The 21,802-nt window shown below is 48.3% G+C and overlaps 2 protein-coding genes across 2 annotated transcripts in view; both read left to right on the top strand.

The window, feature by feature from the left end:
- The first annotated feature begins 858 nt into the window (after window positions 1-858).
- Window positions 859-4,459, top strand: trim35-28 (tripartite motif containing 35-28). The gene is made up of 6 exons (XM_083679523.1): window positions 859-1,516; window positions 1,649-1,744; window positions 2,121-2,351; window positions 2,572-2,594; window positions 2,700-2,818; window positions 3,128-4,459. The coding sequence occupies exons 1-6, from the start codon at window positions 1,091-1,093 to the stop codon at window positions 3,661-3,663; spliced, it is 1,431 nt and encodes a 476-aa protein (XP_083535649.1). The 5' UTR covers window positions 859-1,090; the 3' UTR covers window positions 3,664-4,459.
- Window positions 4,460-4,726: 267 nt separating this feature from the next.
- megf8 (multiple EGF-like-domains 8) overlaps window positions 4,727-21,802 on the top strand; it is a 24,646-nt gene continuing 7,570 nt past the window's right edge. The window contains 34 exon segments of the mRNA XM_083678218.1: window positions 4,727-5,083; window positions 6,182-6,460; window positions 6,842-7,005; window positions 7,162-7,371; window positions 7,604-7,784; window positions 8,215-8,303; window positions 9,276-9,489; window positions 10,203-10,386; window positions 10,502-10,647; window positions 10,804-10,914; window positions 11,086-11,237; window positions 11,556-11,657; window positions 12,086-12,233; window positions 12,658-12,821; window positions 13,187-13,390; window positions 13,677-13,880; window positions 14,091-14,156; window positions 14,158-14,343; window positions 14,593-14,711; window positions 15,361-15,492; window positions 15,766-15,879; window positions 16,034-16,117; window positions 16,274-16,513; window positions 17,117-17,301; window positions 17,725-17,938; window positions 18,298-18,535; window positions 18,915-19,047; window positions 19,247-19,497; window positions 19,665-19,775; window positions 19,903-20,021; window positions 20,166-20,403; window positions 20,682-20,853; window positions 21,204-21,367; window positions 21,465-21,600. Of these exon segments, the coding sequence (XP_083534344.1) occupies window positions 6,280-6,460; window positions 6,842-7,005; window positions 7,162-7,371; window positions 7,604-7,784; window positions 8,215-8,303; window positions 9,276-9,489; window positions 10,203-10,386; window positions 10,502-10,647; window positions 10,804-10,914; window positions 11,086-11,237; window positions 11,556-11,657; window positions 12,086-12,233; window positions 12,658-12,821; window positions 13,187-13,390; window positions 13,677-13,880; window positions 14,091-14,156; window positions 14,158-14,343; window positions 14,593-14,711; window positions 15,361-15,492; window positions 15,766-15,879; window positions 16,034-16,117; window positions 16,274-16,513; window positions 17,117-17,301; window positions 17,725-17,938; window positions 18,298-18,535; window positions 18,915-19,047; window positions 19,247-19,497; window positions 19,665-19,775; window positions 19,903-20,021; window positions 20,166-20,403; window positions 20,682-20,853; window positions 21,204-21,367; window positions 21,465-21,600 (5,356 nt within the window). The 5' untranslated portion in view covers window positions 4,727-5,083; window positions 6,182-6,279.

Genomic DNA, 21,802 nt, shown 5'->3' with positions numbered 1-21,802 from the left:
GACCATTTATAAGTCATTGCATAATAATTACCTAAGAATATCTTCTCATTAACATTGTTACTATAACTAATACTATAAATTACCAGTTGTTACAAAGAAGTTACCAATTCTGCTATACAAAGAAATATCCAGAAAACAACAGTTGTTAATAAGTATAGTATTGTATTGTATATATACAGTATCTCAAAGCTGGTGCACACTGTCAGTCGTTAGATAAAGAATCAACAGCTTCTGGCTCTCCCTGTTGGGCAACAAAACAAAAAAAACAATGTTAATGTTATTGGGGGTGTCAATGTCAGATAGTGTTGGCCCTCTAGTGTTGGCCCTCTATTAATGGCAGTTTTAAATGGGAAACAGAAAAATTCTGTATTTCAGAATTTCAGATTTTTGTCTTTGTTTTGTCTCAACTTACATCAGAGAATATCCCCTGAATAGGAAAGCAGCATTTGTCATTACATTGTAGCACACAGATACAAGTTAATTATTGTTTTTTTTTTTCCGTCTCCCATTGAGAGACTGTGCATAGTGGCTCTCTTGTGGATTGGGAGTTTGGATAGAGCTAGAGGTATGTTTCTTAAATAATGTATCAGAGATACAGTTAAGATGGAACACTCTAAGAAGAGGCTTTGCTTTTTTTCCATTCAAAGTCAGTTGGGGGAAAGGAAAACAATTGTTGGAGTATCTCTCAAGAACTGAATAAGCAACAACCAACCAGTAACGCTGTTACTATGGACTAATGTGCATTCAAATAATTAAGTAGCTTAATCTATAGCAGTGCAATAACAACGTTATTGTATTTTTCATTGACAGCTCCACTAGGGGCAGTTGAGCAACACAGAAACCAGAACCCACTAAGGAAGTAGGAAGTGAGTCCGTTGGAAAACGTGCGTCTCTCCAAAAACGAAGCATTTCACCAACTGTTTGACCGAAGCTTTTTGACAGTTTCTACAAATCTACGAGGGAGAACCGAAAGCATCCCGGCGAACGAAAAACAGTGTTAGTGAACTGTCAGCTCAAACAGGAACATTTGATAGAAAGTGAAACTAAAGGTTTACGTGCTTCTCGAAGAGGCCTACGGTGGAACGTCATCATGGCTGGATGTATGTATGATGAAGACATGGAAGAGGGACCCTATCTCCTTCAGGAGGACCTCACCTGTCCTGTGTGCAAGGACCTTTACCAGGAACCCGTACTGTTGTCCTGCAGCCACAGCTTCTGCAAGAACTGCTTGGAGCAAAGCTGGCGGCTGATGGTACACAAATGTCCCGTGTGCCGGAAGAGCTGCGATGGGGAACAACCAATCTCCAACCGAGCACTAAGTAGTGCCTGTGAGTCCTTTAAGAAAGAGAAAGGCTGGCGGGCACCTCACGCCACTACCGGGCCACAGTGTAACCTGCACCGACGGGAGTTCCAGCTTTATTGTATAAAAGACGAGGAGCCTGTGTGCGTGGAGTGTGTGACACTACACCCTACGCACGAGCTGCTACCACTCAACAAGGGCCCGCCCTTCTGTAAGGTGAGAGCGGGGTCCCCACCATGTCGCTGCTGCGGATCCACATAAATAGATATGGATTTTTTAATGTATAGAAAACAGACATCTATTCTACATCTCGTGTACATTCATTCATTGCATTGTTTTTCATTACAGAACGAACTTAACATTAAAGTCCGCATCTTGGAGGAGAAAGTGGAGGTCTTCAAAAGAATGAAAAAGAAATTTGCAAACACAGTAGATTTCATCAAGGTAACACCACTGCCTAGTTCTGAGTCCATCCACACTGTATCATTTTTATAGTCAACATACTGCAATCTCTGTATGGTCAAACATCATCAAACAACCATCCTGTTTGGCAGGATATGAGGGGGAAGAATTTCCTCAATCCTTAAGAAATCATAAAAAAATGATGACCTCTAAAATCAACTCAAACCAAATATTGCTACTAAAGAAAGTGTTAAAGACTTCCTTGCAGGTCCAATTTGGTCTTTATAGACTGTGATAGTCTATGAGTCTTAGTTATGTTATAGGAGTTTTGAGTTGTTCCATTAGGTGAACAATGTGTGATATGTGACTATTTGGCAGAATAAGAGCACAATGCCACTCTTCTGCCTCTCGTCCTCAGGTCCAGGCCCAGGAGGCAGAGAAGCTGATCAAGGCTGAGTTTGAGAGGCTTCATCAGGTTCTGCATGCAGAGGAAGCTGCAAGGCTGAAGGCCTTGATGGATGAGGAGGAGCACAAGAGGTTTATCATGGAGGACAAGATCAACTCCATGATCCGGGACATCGCCTCTCTCACTGAGCTGGTCCAAACCGTGAAGAGGGAGATGGGGGCGGAGGATTTAACCTTCTTGCAGGTAGGACGGTGGGCCGTGTGTCTCACAGTGAGCAGAAAAGGTTAATATTTTGTACAGAGAAGAAAAAAGTCCAATGCTTTCAAGTTCTTTTTTTTCTTTTTTTTGGTCTAATGTAGTAAATAAATACATATAAGAGAGGCGTTTTTTAAATGCTGGCTTTTGTAGATCTTTTTCATAAGGATGTGTAATAACAATAATAAATCGTATTGGTTCTTTTTAGAACTTCCAAGCCTTGAAGAGAAGGTAAGTAGTGTAATGACCTACCAATCACCTTACAGTTCATATTACCTTTTTCTTTTCTTTTTTACCTCCCATGACCTCCTAATGACAATTAGTGTTTTTTCATAGAGCCCAGTGGGTTGCAGAGGACCCCCACATTCCCCCAGATTCTCTCCTGAACATGGATAAGCATGTGGGCTCTCTGGGCTTCAGCATCTGGAAGAGTATGCAGGATAAGGTCCCATGCAGTGAGTACAGGGTTCATGTACAGGGTTCATGTTATAACGCTTAGTACAAACAGGACAGAGTGTACTATGGATGTGTAGTGGAGGTAGCTGCCTGTGAACTCTAAGCTCATACCACATAATGTCCTGTTGGTTTAGCGTCTGTGTCGTAAACACGAGAGGTCCAAGAAATACAGAACTCTCTCTCTCTCTCCCTCTCCCTCTCCCCTACCTCTCTCTCTCTCTCCCTCTCCCTCTCTCTCTCTCTCTCTCTCTCTCTCCCTCTCCCTCTCCCTCTCCCCTACCTCTCCCCTACCTCTCTCTCATCCACAGTCCCAGTGGTGATGAACCCCAACACATCCTCGCCCTGGCTCACCATATCCCCAGACCTTACCAGTGTAAGGGAAAGCCCAGAGAGGCAGTCCTTCCCGGACAACCCTGAGCGCTTCGACCCCTGTGTCTTCATCCTGGGTGCCAAGGGCTTCACCAATGGCAAGCACCGCTGGGACGTTCTCGTGGAGGACAACCCCAAGTGGTTACTGGGTGTGTGTAAGGAGTCTGTGGCCCGGAAGAGAAAGTTTACAGTGTCCACCGACCGTGGTGTGTGGACCATTGGACTGAGCAAAGGGGTGTACAGTGCTCTAACCACCAAACGCACCACCTTGGTTGTGGAGGGACGCCCAGAGAAGATCCGGGTCAAGCTGAACATGGATAAGGGCGAGGTCTCGTTTTGGGACGCAGTGTCAGAGAAGCACCTGTGCACCTTCACACACCAGTTTAGAGAGAAGGTGTTCCCCATTTTTGGTCCTGGGCTCCACAGTACCCCCATGACTGTGCTCCCGGCAAAGGTGACAATCCACACTACATGACAGGGCTGTGGGGAAACTAGTGTCATACAAGTTGCCTTGCTTTTCCTTTTTGTTATGACAATCGTGTCAGTGTGCTATGGCTGTAATTGTATGCTTTCCACAAGACATATGCAGGTATTTATTACTTGAGGGATTTTCTTACACTGGATCACACTAATGTTTTTAATTAGCTAGCTTTTGTGAGTATGTATTTAAAGGGACTAGAGGGAGATATGGGGTTAAATCGTAAGAAAAAATGACTTTTATAAAGTGGGAATATTAGGGATATTAGTATAATACTATTGAATATGTATTTTTCACAAATAATCAATTGAAACATAGCCCTCATAGGCAGCATCACATTGGCACATCAAACATTGTGTGTATCATGCCTTATCCAATCAGCGTTGTTGTGTTTCTAATATGCTTGCCTTGATGAATATTATGTGCTGTATATCACAAGATTTGGGAGAAATATTTGTAAAAAAAAAAAAAATACAAAATAGAATATATGAAAAATACAGTAGACAATGGATTTTAGCTCTCCCTGAACTAGGCACTCTTGGGGAAGTAGGTGAGAATGTTCTTGAAATGTAATTATTGGAACTTGTATTGTAAGTATGAGATGTTCTAACAAAATTAGTGTTCTGTTGAAAAGGGCTAAGTTATGTGCAAAAGTATACTGTGTGACTTGACTGTATGATAGCCACCTGTGCCAAAGCAAATGTGATACCAATGATTGACTGTGTGATAGGTGACAAATCAAGATTTAATCGAAAAAGTACGTCAAATAAATCCGATTTTATAAAACGATAAATAGTTTTGAACCTTCAGTCTATCCATCATGTCACCTTAGTCAACCCTCTAAAGTAAACTAAGGTCAATTAAAGGCCTGAGTGCCCCATGCATTGCGTATCTTCTATCTGACACCTGCGTCGCAATAAGTCGCCGCTGGAGGGCAATGCTGATGATGTGTGATATTGTTGAGCCTTTTGTGTTGGCAACCAGTAGCAAGCAAAAAAACAACAAACATTTAATATCTCGTCGTGCGGCTAGCTAGCAAGCAACAGCACAAAATGCGATGGAGGTCGTGATAGGCCACATAATAGTGCAGCCATATAATGAAGATGGATCCACAGCTATGATATATATTTTATTATGATGGATACTGCCGACTGCGCATTTGCATCTGGACGGGAGGACAGTTAGATTGCTAGCTAGCTCGCTGGCTAGCACCCAACCTGAACCAGTGTGAGCGCGAGCCCGGTTGGGTGGTCTGTAGTCGGTCCGTGGTGTGATTTCAGTACGCCGACTGTGGTGTGCTATCTCTCCGAGCTCGCAGCTCGCTACTACTGCCAGTATAACGACAAGCGGGTTTGCCCTGTGTCACAGCAACTTACAGAAAATGTAAAATAGCATGGGGACGAGGACACGGGAACTGGTGAGTAGGAAATAAAGAACTAGTACTGCTAGCAAAAGCAAACTCTGTTTTGGTGGGGACGCATAGGGAGCTAGAGTATCTGTCAGCTAGCTAGTGCTGGTCTTACTGGCCTCCGCTCTGTTGTGATGCACAACCAGCTTGTTTTGATTGCAGGCAATGTCCCTGGCTTTTAGCCTGGCTGAATATGTGTCTTTACATCACGGTCTGTTTATATTGCCGACAGGATTATATCAGTACGGTTGGAATCAGACCAGGGCAGGGGCCAGTTAATAATTTAGGTTTTGGACAGCTAGCTAATGTTAGCTAGCTTTCCCAATCCCAGATGATGTCTGCTATCTACTAACGTTATCTATGCAACCATATATACTTCCTGTCTAGCTAGCTATAACGTGGTGTAATAACTGCACAGTAGAGATCCAATATCACACATGTGGCTTGCTAATTATGTAATTTATGAATTACTGTCCTGTCCCACTCAGTTGACTGTAGCTAGCCAGCTAGCTAACATCCGGTTGGTCAGACAGTAGCTGTATTTAGTTGTGTACTGCGGCACTCTAGCAATCTAGTAGTATCTTAGCTAAAATGCAGAAGACGAGACGAATTCATTTAATAATGTCTGACTTGTGCAGTGGAAGTTTCAAGATTGGGAAAGTGAAGTTTTGTGCTTTTCTTTGCCACATTAGAAGATGTATTCACCATTACTTTAGTTAAAGAGATCTACTTATGTCAGACCAGTAATATGGCACTGGTGTTATATGAACAACGTTGTCACTCTGCCAATAACATATAAAGGAAAGTATGCCCGCTCTGTCGCTGCTAACGCAGATAAGCAGTCCCGTTGGGCAACTAAAGTTATTATGTTATTCCAGGAATTGTCACTGTCACTTTGCAAGTGTCATGCAGGCTACAAGTGTCATGCTGGCTACAAGTGTCACCCATCTATTCCAGTTTGAGATGGTGTCGTGGTCAGAGGGCAACACTGTTACGACATCTTTGATGTAATAGGCCTATATCTCGCATCACACCATATTGTCATAGCTGTGTACATCTCTGCTGTGCGCTATCGTTGAATGTCTTTGTTGTTGGATCTCTCTCTAGGTTCCCGGTTTGTGATCGAGGTATCCAGCCAACTCGTCCATCCTCTTCACCTCCTCCACCCCCTCTCTCCCTCCTTCCTGCTCCAGGTGGGGGAGAGGATGGCCTCCCTCCTCCCTGTCCACCCCCTGCTGCTGCTGGTGCTGCTGGTGGCTGTGGCCCCTGGATGTTGGGCAGGGGACTGTAAGGGCCACAGACAGGTGTTGAGGGGCCCGCCAGGATACATCACAGACGGCCCGGGGAACTACTCTGTTAATGGCAACTGTGAATGGCTCATCAAAGGTGAGTTACATGGAGACACTGGCACACAACTGACAGACTTGGTGCTAGGCTGATGTACTAGTAGTGACTAGTCTATTATATGGGAGAGGTGTCCTTATGATCATGTCTGTCTGTCTGTTTTGTTTTATTTGTGCTATTTTATTTAGGATTCACACACACACAGTAACAAATGAGCAACCAGATGAAAAGAAAAGTTGTGCAGGGGAGGTTAAGAAACCTGGTAGGGCTTATCGAGAAGCTTCCCCTAAAAAGAAAAGTTGTTGTTGTTGTGGCTGTGTTGATGAATTTTCATTTTGATTTGAATCAAGGAATGTAAAGCAAATACCTGTAACATGAACTCCAAATCTAATTGTCTCTCTTCTTTCCTGTCTTCTCTGCTAGCCCCCAGCAGTAATTACCGTATTGTCCTGAACTTTACCTTCATGGAGACAGAATGCACCTACGATTATCTGTTTGTCTACGATGGAGACTCCTACCAGAGCCCCCTACTGGCCAGTTTGAGTGGCACCACCCTGCCACAGCCAATAGAGGCCAAGTCTGGCAAGGTAACCGCATCATTAGCTGTCTGTTAGGAAGAAAGGCATGCTCGTAACATGCCTGGATAATGAACCCCTTTGTGGCCCCCAGTAGCACTAGTAGAATTCAGTCTGTCAGAGCGGTTTCTCACTGCCAATGTCCAAATGTGTCTTCTTCTTTTCCAGATGCTGCTCCACCTCTTCAGTGATGCCAACTACAACCTCCTGGGCTTCAATGCCACCTACTCGTTCTCTGTGTGCCCTGGAGCCTGCGGGGGTCACGGGCGCTGTGACAAGGCCTCCTCCCAGTGCCAGTGCCACCTGGGCTGGGGAGGAGTAGACTGCACCACCCCTCTGTGTCCGGAGGCTTGCGCCCTGCATGGCCTCTGTGACAAGGTGAGGAAACTGAGAGAAAAGCTTTAGGAGTAGGGGAATGGACTATTAGCTGAGGGGCTGTAGGCAGTTTGTTGAGCGAACGCTATGCACAATGAGCGTCAATGCGCGCGTTCAAACATTAATTTAAATTTTGTGTCTGCGTTACTGTTGTTACCCGACTTCCGTCACACTGTCCTAAGCACTGCCGCTCTCGCTATCGCTCTCTTTCTCTTTCTCCCCCTCCCCCTCTCAGAAAGGGGAGCGCTGTCTCTGCAACTCAGGCTTCTTGGGCCAGACCTGTCAGCTGGGTCTTCGTGACGACAGCGGGGCGGGCCAGTGGTGGCAGGTGAGCGGGAGCGACACCCACACACCTCCCAGGACCGGCTCTGCTGGCGTCTACCTGTCTTCCACTGGAGCCATGTACCTGTTTGGAGGTGAGGAAGACGCAACTTTTTTGTATTCACCTATTCTCTGCTTATATATATGTGATTTCATATCTCTGATGAGGGAGACATAGCCAAGCTACCAGTACTGTCCATTATTCATGTATTGTTACTTCACTACGATTAAACTTTGTCTTGTTTGCAGTGTATGTCTTTATTTTATTGTGTAAGGTTAAATTGTTACTAGATGCAGTGGCCCAGCATCTTCAACTTTGGACATTATTTCTATTGTTTACATTAGTTAACATCTAACTCAGTTTCACAGTAAACCATGCTCTTACTGTCTTCGACAACTGACCCTGCATTTCCATCGAAATCACTGAAAACAGATGGAACCGTTTCAATACATATCATGTTGTTTGTGTTGTTTTTGTTAACTGTTTTTTTGTTGTTGTTCTGTAACTGTGTTTTGGTGTTTCAGGGTTTGACTTGAACAGAGCTCTAGGGGATTTGGTCAAATATAACTTTAGTTCCAACCAATGGGAGAACAGATCCTATGGATACTCCCCAGTAAGTGCCTGCATGCCACAACCATGAAATTGCTATCTCTGCAAATGATGTCATTGTCAACGAAGACTGTTCTGTTTAGGTTCTTCCTAACTGTGTTTATCTCAGGCTTTTAATATTAAATCAAATCAAGCTTTTTATTTATATAGCATATTTCATACACAGAATGCAATACAATGTGCTCTATAGGAACATTTATAAAAATTAGTCAGAGAAAATAAAAAGACAACAAGACAAAAACATAAGAGGATAAAAAGTATAACCGCCATGGGAGTTCACATATTCTGTTCATATTTGATACGTCTTCTAAACATCTGTGCTGTGTTCCTTAAATGGACTGAAATTGACCTGTTTACCCCTCTCTACATCTCATACTTTCTCTGTCTTGCCTCTCCCTAAACTGCTCTTTCTCTGGTTCCCCTCCATTTTTTTTTTTAATTAAAAATTTATTTTCCACCTCATCCCAACCGTCATCTCTCTTATCATCCCTCTTATATCCCTCTTTCCTCTACCTCTTCTCCCTCCTCTCCCCTTCTCCCCCACCTCCTCTCCCCCTCTCCCCCACCTCCTCTCCCCCTCTCCCCCACCTCCTCTCCCCTTCTCCCCCACCTCCTCTCCCCCTCTCCCCCACCTCCTCTCCCTCCTCTCCCCTTCTCCCCCACCTCCTCTCCCCCTCTCCCCCACCTCCTCTCCCTCCTCTCCCCCACCTCCTCTCCCTCCTCTCCCCCACCTCTTCTTCCCCTCTCCCCCACCTCTTCTCCCTCCTCTCTCCCTCTCCCCCACCTCTTCTCCCTCCTCTCTCCCTCTCCCCCACCTCTTCTCCCTCCTCTCCCCCACCTCTTCTCCCTCCTCTCCCCCACCTCTTCTCCCCCACCTCTTCTTCCCCTCTCCCCCACCTCTTCTCCCTCCTCTCCCCCACCTCTTCTCCCTCCTCTCCCCCACCTCTTCTCCTCCCCCTCTCTCCCTCTCTGTCAGGCGGCTCGTCACTCCCACACAGCGGTAGAGTGGAAGGTTAACATGGTTATATTTGGAGGAGAGCTCGCCGGGGGTGCGCTTGCCAGCGATGTCTGGATGTACCGCCCTGTTCAAGATGACTGGCAGCAACTCGGCCTATCAGATTCTGCAGGGGCACCAAGATTAGCCAACCACGCGGCAGCTATAGTAGACAATTATCTCTATGTGTTTGGAGGTAAATTACAAATAATGCATTGTTGTGTCATGGAAATTCTACTAACTATTATCTAAAGATACTGTGAGTTGCTAAGCTCACCAAAATTAACCACCAAGGGTACACGATGTGATGAAGCAAAGTTTCCTCAGTTTATTAAGAGCTCTTGGAGAAGTGAGATACATAGCAATTCAATCTCAGTTCTGTTTCAATCTCAGTTCATGTTACTGATGGGGTTATTTCCCCATCTGTCTCATACTAATATAGCAATAAGGAAGAAAATATGTTCTCATTTCTCATTGTTCAACACGAGTACATTTACTCTATGGAATTGAAACTTCAAGTAGTTGAAATTTTGACCAAGTGTGGGTTGTGGGTTGCCTGTTTCTCAATTAAGCAGCTACAGCTACTTGTATTCTTAGAATTTTGGAGGCTCGTAATACATTGAAATATACATGTGCAGAACATGTGAATAGAACAAGTACATTGAAATGAGAAATGATTACTGTCAAACTTTTTCCTCACAGTTGTTACACAATCTTTTGAATATTGTGCTGTAAACATCAGCTTACTGATGTTTCCCAGATTGTGCCTATCCATGGCAGCACAGTACAGACTTTTATTTTTTTATTATTATTATTTTATTTTTTTACATAATCACAAAGTAAGGTTTCTTTCCAAATCTCTCACTTTCGCTCTCTCTCTCCCCTCCCCCCCCCCCCACACACACACAGGTCGTACTGAAGAGGACATGTTCTCCTCGTCTCTGCATCGGTTCAGCCTGCGAGGGAATGGGCTGTGGGAGGCAGTGCAGCCCACAGGCGGGAAACCCCCCGCCACAGCAGGCCACTCCATGGTGTTCCACCCTCCATCCAGGACCCTGCTTGTCTACGGGGGCCACAGGCCCACCACCGCCAGGTACACACAGGGTGGTATAGTGGGAGGTGGTATAGTGGGTAATAGCATATGTATTTTTTTTCAGCTTGTGAATACATGTATGGTCTGGTCTGCCTCCTCCCCCCTCTTCTCTCAGGTTCAGTGTGAGAGTGAACTCCACTGACGTGTTCCACGTGGACCGGCGGTTTTGGACCTCGTTCCGCTCCCGCTTCCCGGCCACCGGCCCCAGAGAGAGAGCCTTCCACTCAGCCACGGTCATCGGCAACTACATGGTGGTCTATGGTGGGTGGAGATGTACAGAGAGGATAGGATCATAGCAGGCTGACAGTAGACTTAGTTGTTTATTCATTCAAGTCTGCTGTCCAGCCCCTTCACCCTCTGATTATTCTCTTTCCACTTTTCTCTCTCTCTCTCTCTCTCTCTCTCTCTCTCTCTCAGGGGGGAATGTGCACATCCATTATCAGGAGGAGAAGTGCTATGATGAGGAGATCTTCTTCTACCACCTGGGCTGTCACCAGTGGGTGTCTGCAGGAGAGAGCCTCCAACACAGTGAGTCGTCGTCCCCCACACCCCACACACACACACACACACACACACATATTCACACATAGAGCTTCATATCAAATCATCTCGCTCTCTCCCTTTGTCTCTCTTTCTCCTTAACCTATCTCTCTTTTTCCTTCCTCTCTCCTCCTTTTTTCTATCTCTCTCTTACTTCAGGAGGAGAGGCGGTGAGGGGGCGGTACTCCCATGTAGCCGCTGTGATGGAGGGGAGAGTGCTGCTGGTCGCTGGGGGTTACAGCGGCGTTGCCCGCAAAGACCTGGTTGCATATAAAGTTCCGCTGTTTGTCAGTAGCGACCCAGGAGACCGGGTGAGGAAAGGAAGAAAGGGAAGGAGATGAACAGAGAGGGAGGGAGGGAGGGAGGGAGTGGGGTCAGGATGACGACATGGTGGAAAGGAACCAAGTTCTTGAGAGGGAAAGGGGGAGGGGTATTCTAGGCATAAACAAGAGATGGAGGGGTAGGCACTGCAATGCACCGCCTGAAGCACAGTGTTTTATATAGTCTGTGTTTTCATAAAACGCTCATGTAGTATTCGTAGATGTTCTATTTCTAGTGGTGTGTGTGTGTGTGTGTGTGTGTGTGTGTGTGCATGCGTGCGTGTGTGATGTTGTGATTCTGTTTGCTAGGACGCTGTGTGTGCCGAGGCTCCAGACGAGAGCTTGTGCCTGAAGAACCCAGAATGCAGCTGGTGTGAGGGCCGCTGTCGAGAGTACCAACCCACCGACCCGGTAACACTCCCATCATATCTCCTCCTCCATCTCATCTACATATTACAGTACAATTCAACTTTATTAAAGGGATAGTTCATTAAAGGATAGTTCATTCAAATCAAGTATTTGGTTCCTTACCCTAAAAGGAGTCTATATATAAGGACAGACTTCAATCCTCACTCAATGGACCTTTCTAATTTGGGTGAACTATTCCTTTAATCCTGGGACGATTTAGAAGGCATCAATGGGGGAATAAGAGCGGCATGACAGTTTCCCCCCACTATACCATGTAGCACACAGACCTATATGTACACCTTTGGATCCACCTCACCCCTCTACCCCACCACTTGGGGGCTCACTCTGCCCCCAATGGATATATGTCATGTCATTTGTCATGTTGTTTGTGTTAACTGGTATTTAACCGCAGTTCCCTCTTGTGTCCTCAGTGTGGCAGCACCGGGTGCCTGGGCCTGGCTCGGTTCCTGTCCGACTGCCAGTCCTGCCTGGTGTTTAGTGGGGCTCCGGGCTCCCTGCCCCGCTCCCCCGCAGACACCGGCTGGTGTGTTCAGAACGAGGCCTGCTTACCAGTGTCAGGTGAGACACAGGGAGGGAGGGAGGGAGGGAGGAAAGAAAAGAGAAAGGTTGTGCCAAAATGAAATAAAAGAGAGGACACGGTTGATATGCATGGGAGGGACCAAATAAGAAACAATAGGGTGTGTGTCCAGAAGCAAAATTAAGCGATCTGACTGCATTAAGGTTGACTGGTTGTGAATAGATGAATGGTTATTCAAATTTCCATCAATCCACTCAAATCTGAGTCTCCTCTTCAATCTCAAACACCCAAACCAGCTACAGTCAAGTTCCCTTGACCTTCCTTTGTAACAAACCCCAAAGATGCATTTATTGCAATAATTTCTATACAGGAATGTGTCTTTGACCACTGGCCAACAACTGTGTTGTAACACTGAGGTACTGGGTGTGTTTTGATTGTACTGACCTCTCCCCCTCGGTCTCGCAGAGAGAAGCGCGTGCCGCGTGGACCAGATCTCGGGGGCGTACGGCTGGTGGGGGGAGCGTACCCGTTTCCTAACCTCCCTCGACTCCTGTCGCACCGACAACTATGTCCCAGGACTGCACCTGCTCACCTTCCAGCACCCCCGCAACGACTCCCAGCCTGACAAGGTATGGAATGCCCCGCACGTGCAAAAAAAAGACTTGCCCTACCCTTTTACTGTACTTTTATGCCCCACCCCTCTCAATAGCCCCCCCCCCAGTACTGAACCTCCTCCAACCCTGCTCTGATATGATTTTTCTTTCTTTTCTTTTTTTTTTGTTTTCTTCTCGTGTACTACTGTTTTTTTGTGTTTGTTTAACGTACAATGTTTTATCTCGCTATTGTAAAGAATAATGCCTCTGTTGATGTCTGTTCCATCCTGTCCCACCTCTGCCCCACTTCCCCCCCCCCCCCTTTCTCACCTCTCCACCCTCCTTCACCTTCCTTCCACTCCTCCCCTCCTCCGCCCCTCCACCCTCCTCCACCCCTCCAGGTGTCCATCCTGCGCAGCACCTCCATCATCCTCAGCCCCACCACAGAGATGGACGTCACCCTGCAGTTCCGAGGCTTCATCCACCCCCTGTGGGGCGCCCCCCCGCCTGCGCCCCCTCCCACTGAGACCGTCTCCATCTGGGCCCGCATCCAGAGGCTCCACTTTGAGGCCCGCATGGCAGTGGGACCCAACTCCCTCCTACTGGTAGGAGAGAGAGATGGAGAGAGAGAGAGAGAGAGAGAGAGACAAGCTTGCGCGCACACACACACACACACACAGAGCTTCGTATATAGGGCCAGGAAGAACTTTCCAGAAATATAGTGTATGTCACCAATTCATGTTGTGTGGAATGAACAGGGTTGTTTTTATACTTAATAATAATAATAAGTTACTAATTTCAGCATCTCTCTCCCTCTTTTTTTTACCACCCCTCCCTCTGTCTCTCTCTCTCTCTTTTTTTTTTTTTTTTTTTTTTTTTTTTTTTATAAAGAAGGAGGTGGTAGGTCGCTTTGCGGCCCACCAGGAGAAGGAGACCAAGCTGCTGTCTCGTCCTGACGGTAGCCGCCTGTTCTCTAACCTGACCCGGATGAACCGCTACCTGGTGCAGGCCGAGGGCTACCTCAACAACTCAGGCTCCGGTCAGACCAGCGAGATGGCCCTCACCTGGAACAGAACGGCCCTGCCTGGAGGAAGTGTGAGTAACCTGACTTCAATAGTCTCTCTCTGGTCTGCTGAACCACGGACAGAAACACATACTGGCTGTAGATGCAACCAGTGAAGAATCAAATGTTAAAAAGATAAAGATGGCCAGCACACAGAATCTCTTTTTTTTAATTTATTTTTTTTAAACCGCTCTTCCTCTCTCTCTCTCACACACACACACACACACACACACACTCTGTAGGATATCTCGTTCCTGTTCTTGGAGCCCTACCGCTCAGGCTCCTGCTCAGGGTACCAGTCCTGCCTGCTGCCTGGCGTGTCTGTCGGACCAGTCCTGTGGCTGGTGCCCGTCTCTGGGCCGCTGCCTGACCCGCGCCAACCCCGACCTGGAGCCGTGCCCCGAGGAGCAGGGAGGAGGAGAGCACCACCTGCAGCTGGCCCCGCAGCACTGCACCCTTTGTGAGGAGTACAGGGACTGCTCTGCATGCACTCAGGTACATTGAGAAAACACCTCACATATTGCTATGGGTGGGGGGGGTGTCCATTCCATCACGTATTGCTATATGGGGGGGGTGTCTGTCTATCAGTTTGCTGAACAGGCATCCTTCCTTCCCGCCATCTTTGAAGTAATCACTGATCTGACACAACATATTCCATTAGTATTCCATTAGGCCCTACATCCTTTGTCAGCTTATATCTGGGACTGCAACTCTGTGTGACCTCTTGTGAACTTTGACCCACAGGACCCTTACTGTGAGTGGCAGATCAACTCTAGCAAGAAGGGCGACTACCAATGCAGCCGACGGGGGAGACTGGAGGGATCCATTCGCGACCCAGAGGGGTGCCCGAAAGTCTGCAACCAGTGAGTAGCTTGCTACTATTAGACCTTCACTACAATGGCCCACAGTGTATTCCTAGTAGCAATCAAGTTTTGCAGAAACAATATACAATAGAACAGAAAAGACGGAAAAAAATTAAGAGTAAACGATGCAAAAGACACTGAGTACCCTCTCCGTCCTCCCCACCCCCTCTTCTTTCCCTCTCCGTCCTCCCCACCCCCTCTTCTTTCCTTCTCCGTCCTCCCCACCCCCTCTTCTTTCCCTCTCCGTCCTCCCCACCCCCTCTTCCTCCCCTCTCCGTCCTCCCCACCCCCTCTTCCTCCCCTCTCCGTCCTCCCCACCCCCTCTTCCTCCCCTCTCCGTCCTCCCCACCCCCTTTTCCTCCCCTCTCCGTCCTCCCCACCCCCTCTTCCTCCCCTCTCCGTCCTCCCCACCCCCTCTTCCTCCCCTCACCGTCCTCCCCACCCCCTCTTCCTCCCCTCTTCCTCCCCTCTCCGTCCTCCCCACCCCCTCTTCCTCCCCTCTCCGTCCTCCCCACCCCCTCTTCTTTCCCTCTCTGTCCTCCCCACCCCCTCTTCCTCCCCTCTCCATCCTCCCCACCCCCTCTTCCTCCCCTCTCTGTCCTCCCCACCCCCTCTTCCTCCCCTCTCCTCCTCTTTCTCTCTCCAATAGGAGGAAGTCGTGCGGGGAGTGTTTGTCTAACTCAAGTCAATGTGCGTGGTGTGAGTCTGCCCAGGCCTGCTTCTACTTTGCTGCCTACCTCACCAAGTACCCCTACGGGGAATGCAGGGACTGGTATGACAGGTAAACACAGTGTTTACATTCACAGGGAGGTCAACTCCCCTCTCTGGCAACAAGGTTATTGTCGGTGACCATAGAGCTTGAACATTCGATTGACATTTTATCACAAAATGTACCAACAATGTGCATTAAACTTTCTCTCTTGTCTTTCTTCCTCTTCATTCTCTGCTGTTTCGCTCTTTCTCTCTCTCTTTCTCTCTCTTTCTCTCTCTCTTTCTCTCTCTTTCTCTCTCTCCACCCCCCTGTTCTCCCGTCTCTCTCTCTTCTCCTCCCCAGTGTCCACTCCGTGCCTCAGTGTAAGCAGTGCTCTGCTCTGGCCACCTGCACAGATTGTCTGCAGACGTTCCAGTGTGGCTGGTGTGGGGACTACAACAACCCCACCATCGGCAGGTAGGAGACCACCACACACACACACACACACACACACACACACACACACATTCTTGAGAGAATCTTTATATGTGTACCCTACTGGAAGTTCACCAACAAACCTTCGGTCCTCATGCATTTACTCCTCTTCCATCTTGTTTGTCTTGTTATCCAGATGTCTGAAAGGAGACTGGGGAGGGATGGACGACCCGTCTGTCTATAACTGTAGCGTGGCTGTGGCTGAAGTACGGGCCTCCAGGTAAGACCAGCAAACCAACCACTTCCTCCCGTGATTCACATACTGTCCAATTTGCTTAGACAGTCTCCAAGGTTTTTCTTCATCAGAGGACACTAGTATTAGAGGAATAGTCTTCTGCTCCTCCTCTTCCTCTCCTCCTTTCCCCTCCTCCTCTAGTCCTGAGCCCCAGACGTCGGCCCCCCCGCGGCCCATGGAGATGGAGCTGGAGTTAGAGCACCTGGAGGATGGAGACAGGGATGCGGTGTGGTCCTACCCCACCTGCCCCGACGTGGAGGAGTGCAGGCTAGGCCTCCACAGCTGCCACCCTTTCGCCACCTGCGTCAACACCCCCACCTCCTATGAGTGCCACTGCGAGAGGGGCTACACCGGGGATGGCACCCTGCACTGCAACCAGACGTGAGGCTCGTTTTTTTCACAAAGGGGGGGGGACATCTTCTGTCATTGTGGGAATCGGGACAGCCTAAATGCGAGGTGTTCACCTTACTCCATCTCACGTTACGCTGCTCTCTCTCTGTATGCCATCACTTTGCGTGGTGGTGCACGTTGACACGTGCCTGCTAGATTGTACTACTATCGTACTATAGACAAATATATGCAACGCTCTCGTGAACAGAGCTGTTTATCGGGTCCGGACGGGTTCACTAGAGTAAATCAGCAGTAGGCCGAGTGTAGTTTACCTGAGACCCATTTTCATTTCATGCTTATCTTACAGCTGTGAGGGGGAAAAAAAGCTCTCTCAAGTTACATATTGTGAATAGAAAAACAACTCTTGGCAGTTTTGTAATGACTGTATTGAAAAACACACTGTGGGCGTTTTCAAGTCCTGTGAGTTACCGTATTACCGATATATCACCCATCCCTACAAAAGCACTTGCTTTGAGGACTTTGCATACGAAATGTGACTGCGACTGTGTTTAACTGTGTCCAGTTAAAGTGTTCCTGCTTTGTGTGTATCCTGGTTCTCCTTCTCCCTCCCCTCTCCCCTCTCCCCCTCTCCAGCTGTTACAATGAGTGTCGTGAGGGCCAGTGCAGCGGCAGCCCGAGGTTCGTGTGTGAGTGTTCCCTGGGCTGGACCTCTGACCCGGCCACGCTGGTGCTGAGCGGGGTGGAGTGTGACGTGGACTGTGGCTGTAACTTCCACAGCCCCTGCATCACTGCTCCAGGCATCTGTGACAACTGCCAGGGTGAGACACTGACTGATTGATTCAAACAGAATGGAAAATATGACATGACCTTTGTGGTTAACACCATTTTTTTGTGTGCAGTACCACCTGAAAACATGTTGAGGTAGGATGTTCTGTGCACGGAACATCCTGTGGAAGAATGTTCTGTGCACGTAACATCCTGTGGCACCACAACATGTTTTCAGGTGGTGCTGCCCACAAAAAAATGGTGTTAACCACAAAGGTCATGTCATATTTTCCATTCTGTTTGAATTAGTGAAGTCAGATATACTGTATGTTTGCCTGTCACCCTCTCAACTTCAACACACAGATAGCTACATAGATAACACTCTCTACTACATAAATTCTCCACTCCTGCAAATCCACTCCCATCATTTTTCATTGGTCCATGCTCATTCCGTTCTCCCCTCTCCCCCTCCTCAGATTGGACGACGGGGCCCCAGTGTGAGCACTGCCGCCCCGGGAGTTTTGGATCTGCGCTGGCCAGCAGCGGGGGCTGTGTGCCCTGCCAGTGTAACGGCCACGGGGACCCCCTCCAGGGCTACTGCCACAACCAGACGGGCCAGTGCTACTGCACACACCACACCCAGGGACCCCACTGTGAATCCTGCCTGCCTGGATACTACGGAGACCCCAGGTGAGAGGGACTTACAGTTCATCTGAACAGGCAGTGCCCCAGTCTAGGGCAGCATCTCCATAGTTTGAAGGAGCCTCCTCTCCACATCTCCTTTCCTTTGTCTGCACTGATCTGAGGTGAGTTCAGAAGGAGGAATGGAGACTAGGAGAGGGAGCCACTAGGAGAGGGAGCCAGACTCTGTCTGGAGATGCTGCCCTGCAGTAGGGCACTGCTGGGTGTTCAAATACTGTTCTACACAAAACACTTTGAATGTATTCATTTCTTTCTTTCTTTTTTTTTTTATTGTTACAGTACAGTAGCTTATACCCATCTCTCTCTCTCTCTCTCTCTTTCTTTTTCTCTCTGTCCCTCTCCCTCAGGAATAATGGCACATGTTTCCGTCAGTGTCAAGGACGCTCAGTGCTCCTCTCCTCCCCCTCCTCTCCCCTGCCCCTCTCTTCCTCCCTGGGGTGGCGAGGGGGTGTGGGAGGCAAAGGGGGCCTCTCCCACTGCCTGTGGGTGCTGTCTGTGTCTGAGAACTTGGCTCCCTGCTTGCCAGGCCAGCTGTGCCCTCCTGTGGCTCTCACCCTGCACCCTGACTCCCACACACAGTGCACCGTGAGTACACACACACACACACACACACACACACACAGTGCACCGTGAGTACACACACACACACAGAGACACAGCAATTTACTGCTGCTACACACTGTTTTCTTAACTGCTGATGCACTGTCCAAGAATGTAGCACCTATGGTGAATAGCGTTTACCCACCATGACACAAATATACTTCTATCAGTATGTTTGTGTTACTGACCGATATGCCTATAGCTTGGGAATGGTAATAGAAAACCGTATATTCTCTCCATCTCCCACAACAAGTACTGACTGACGTCTTATTATACTGAAGCAGCAAAACTCCTCTGGATGGATCCCATCAGTGTTCCCATGGGGCTCTTGTCCTGAGATGTCCTTCCTGTTTATCTCTCACAGAGCTCCTATGTTTACGTGTTTGACGGCCTTCCTCGCTTCCTGGGCAACGGCGTGGTGCACTCAGACCACAACCTGATTGGAGCGTTCTGTGGGACGACCCGGACTCAGCCAATCACTGTCGAGGCCACTTCAGGTAAAGCTACATAGCAATTCTGTCTGTTTATTTCGTAATTAACACTTGGTTATTGTAGACTCATTTTATACTCAGTTATTTCTCATGTATGGTTGAAAGTGGTTTAAAAAAATCTTCTGAACTGGTTTATTGTTCATAGTAGGTATAAAAAACGTAAACACTGTCTCTGCTCTTCTCAATCTCTTGTTCTCTCTCCTAGGTGTGATCTCGGTCTACTTCGAGGCCAACGTCTCGTCTGACCGCCCCCAGGGTTTCAACGCCTCCTTCTGGGTACGGCGCTGTCGCGATGGCTCTGATGGCGGAGAGGAGGGGGCACCAGTGTGCCAGGGAGCAGCGCAGTGCAGTGGGGGGCTGTGCCAGTGTCCCCAGGGTTACGGGGGGCCGCAATGCTACAGGCCCATGTGTCCCGAGGGCTGTGGACTAGCAGAGAGCAGAGGCTCCTGCAACATGGTGAGTTTATTTAGACATGATCGAATTATATTGTTACTTAACAGTTGCTGTGCGTGCGTGCGTGCGTGCGTGCGTGCGTGCGTGCGTGCGTGCGTGCCCAGCAGTCTCTTGCTGTGTGTGTGTTTATGTTCTCTGGTGTAAACCCTGTCTTTGTATGTGTGTTTTAGTCTCTGGGAGTGTGTGTGTGCGCAGGCGGTTGGGCCGGCTCTGACTGCTCCACCCCTCTGGACACCAGCAGCCTGGTGTGGGAAACCCTGCTGGACACACAGCTAACAGTGGTAAGATCACACAATCATACCGTTTTAGGACTTCGCTACTAACTAGCTCACAGATGAAATCGCAAACACATTCATCGTCAATGTGCATGCCACAGTATTGAATGTCCCCCTTCCCTTCCCTCCACAGAACCATGCCCACAGGTTCCTCCACAGGATGGGTCACTCTCTGGTGTCTGGGCCCCAGGGGAACCTCTGGATGTACGGAGGCCTGTCTCTCATAGAGGGCATCCTGGGAAACGTGTACAGGTGGGGGGATGAGTTTCTATTGTTTTTGTTAGCATCATAGAACTCAAATAACCATTCGAGATGAAAATGAGGATTGTTGGCCTATTGTTCATCACCAATCACACACAACTCTAAACATATCTGTCTGGTGATTGATGGGTTCAGGTACTCTGTGTCGGAGCGGCGTTGGACTCAGATGCTGACCAGCTCTGTTGAGGAAGGCTCCTCTCCTAGCCCCCGCTACCACCATGCCTCTGCTCTGCTGACCAATCACGAGCCTCTCTCTGGCACCCAGGGAGCCACTCACAACCTCATGCTGGTAGTGGGCGGGGTCACACAGAAGGGCGTTGCCATGGATGCATGGAGCCTCAACCTCAGCAGTTTGGTGTGGAGAGAGTACAAGGTCAGTGGTTTGTTTGTTTGTTTTATGTGTCATTAAAGAGAATCTTCACGATTGTTCCCTCATATTCAAATGACATCATATGGGGTCATTTCCGTAGGACCTTTTTTCTTACCTTTTTATCGACAGAACATAGAAAATCGGCATTTTCACATATGTAGACACTGGTAACGTACTGGAGATAATAAATATGAAGTTAAAACAATGTGTCCTTTTAAGCCAATGCGAATTATGTGGAACTGTCCCTTTAACCATTTTGTCTGTCTTCTATCCCTCTACAGAGCTCAGTGCTGCCCCCGGTGGCAGGTCACACTCTGACATTGCGTCGTGACTCCTCTGTGCTGCTCATCGGGGGTTACTCTCCAGAGAACGGCTTCAACCACCACCTGCTGGAGTTCAACCCCCACACTGGCAACTGGACCATCGCCCCCCATACTGGCACGCCCCCTACAGGTGAGGGAGACCAAGCTCTGCGTCATCCTGTTCCCAGAGAAATGCCCAGAAGGTCTGGTGGACCGACGCATCAAACTTGGCCTTCGTTTACAATATAGGGTCTCTGTAGGTCTCATAGCCATTGTCTTAACTGGCTTAATCTACCAACCAATAATCTCCCACAACACCTCCCCCTAGTGGTTGCGCATGCATAGTGTGTGTCTGCATGGAGTGTGTTTCCAGTAAGAAAAGTGCTATTTCAGTAATGGAAATGCAGCCATAATGATACCATCCTTAGTTCAGCCCTACTCCCTCACCCACCATGTTGCCTGACTACTGACTGAGTCCTTCATGCCATCCTCATCCATCAGGTCTCTATGGCCACTCAGCCGTGTACCACGAGCAGACTGATGCTGTGTACGTGTTTGGAGGCTACCGCTTCCATGTGGAGACAGTGGAACCTTCTGGAGAGCTCTACAGCCTGTACTACCCCAACCTCACCTGGTCTCTACTTGTACCCTCACAGGGGAATAAGGTAGGTAATCTTACCTACCTAGGCACCTATTTTTTTTTATAGGTATCATTTAACTATTTTCTGGTATTAAATATCTATTTTCTCTCTCTCCCTCCAGCCCCTTTCTCGCTTCTTCCATGCGGCGGCCCTGATGAAGGACACCATGGTGATTGTGGGGGGGAGGACAGGAGAGGAGGACTACAGCAACACGGTGTCTCTCTACCAGATCAACTGTAACACCTGGATACAGCCAGGTAACTGGGACTACACGTGGCCGTCAAACAGCACCACATGTCTGTCATTGCTCCACCCTGCTGGGTGGAATGCTTTGTTTTGATCATATTACACTTGGTGAGAAATCAGCTGGAAACTTGGAGTATAGTTGCTGTAAGCCCTGTTTTACTGTGAGCAAGCGCGCTATGCTATGATAAGAGATACTGTATACTGTATAACAGG

Source organism: Argentina silus (genome assembly GCF_951799395.1).
Source record: "Argentina silus genome assembly, chromosome: 10".
In the NCBI taxonomy this organism is placed as follows: domain Eukaryota; kingdom Metazoa; phylum Chordata; class Actinopteri; order Argentiniformes; family Argentinidae; genus Argentina; species Argentina silus.
Note: the sequence above shows the minus strand (reverse complement) of the source record. Positions and strands in the feature narration are given on the sequence as shown.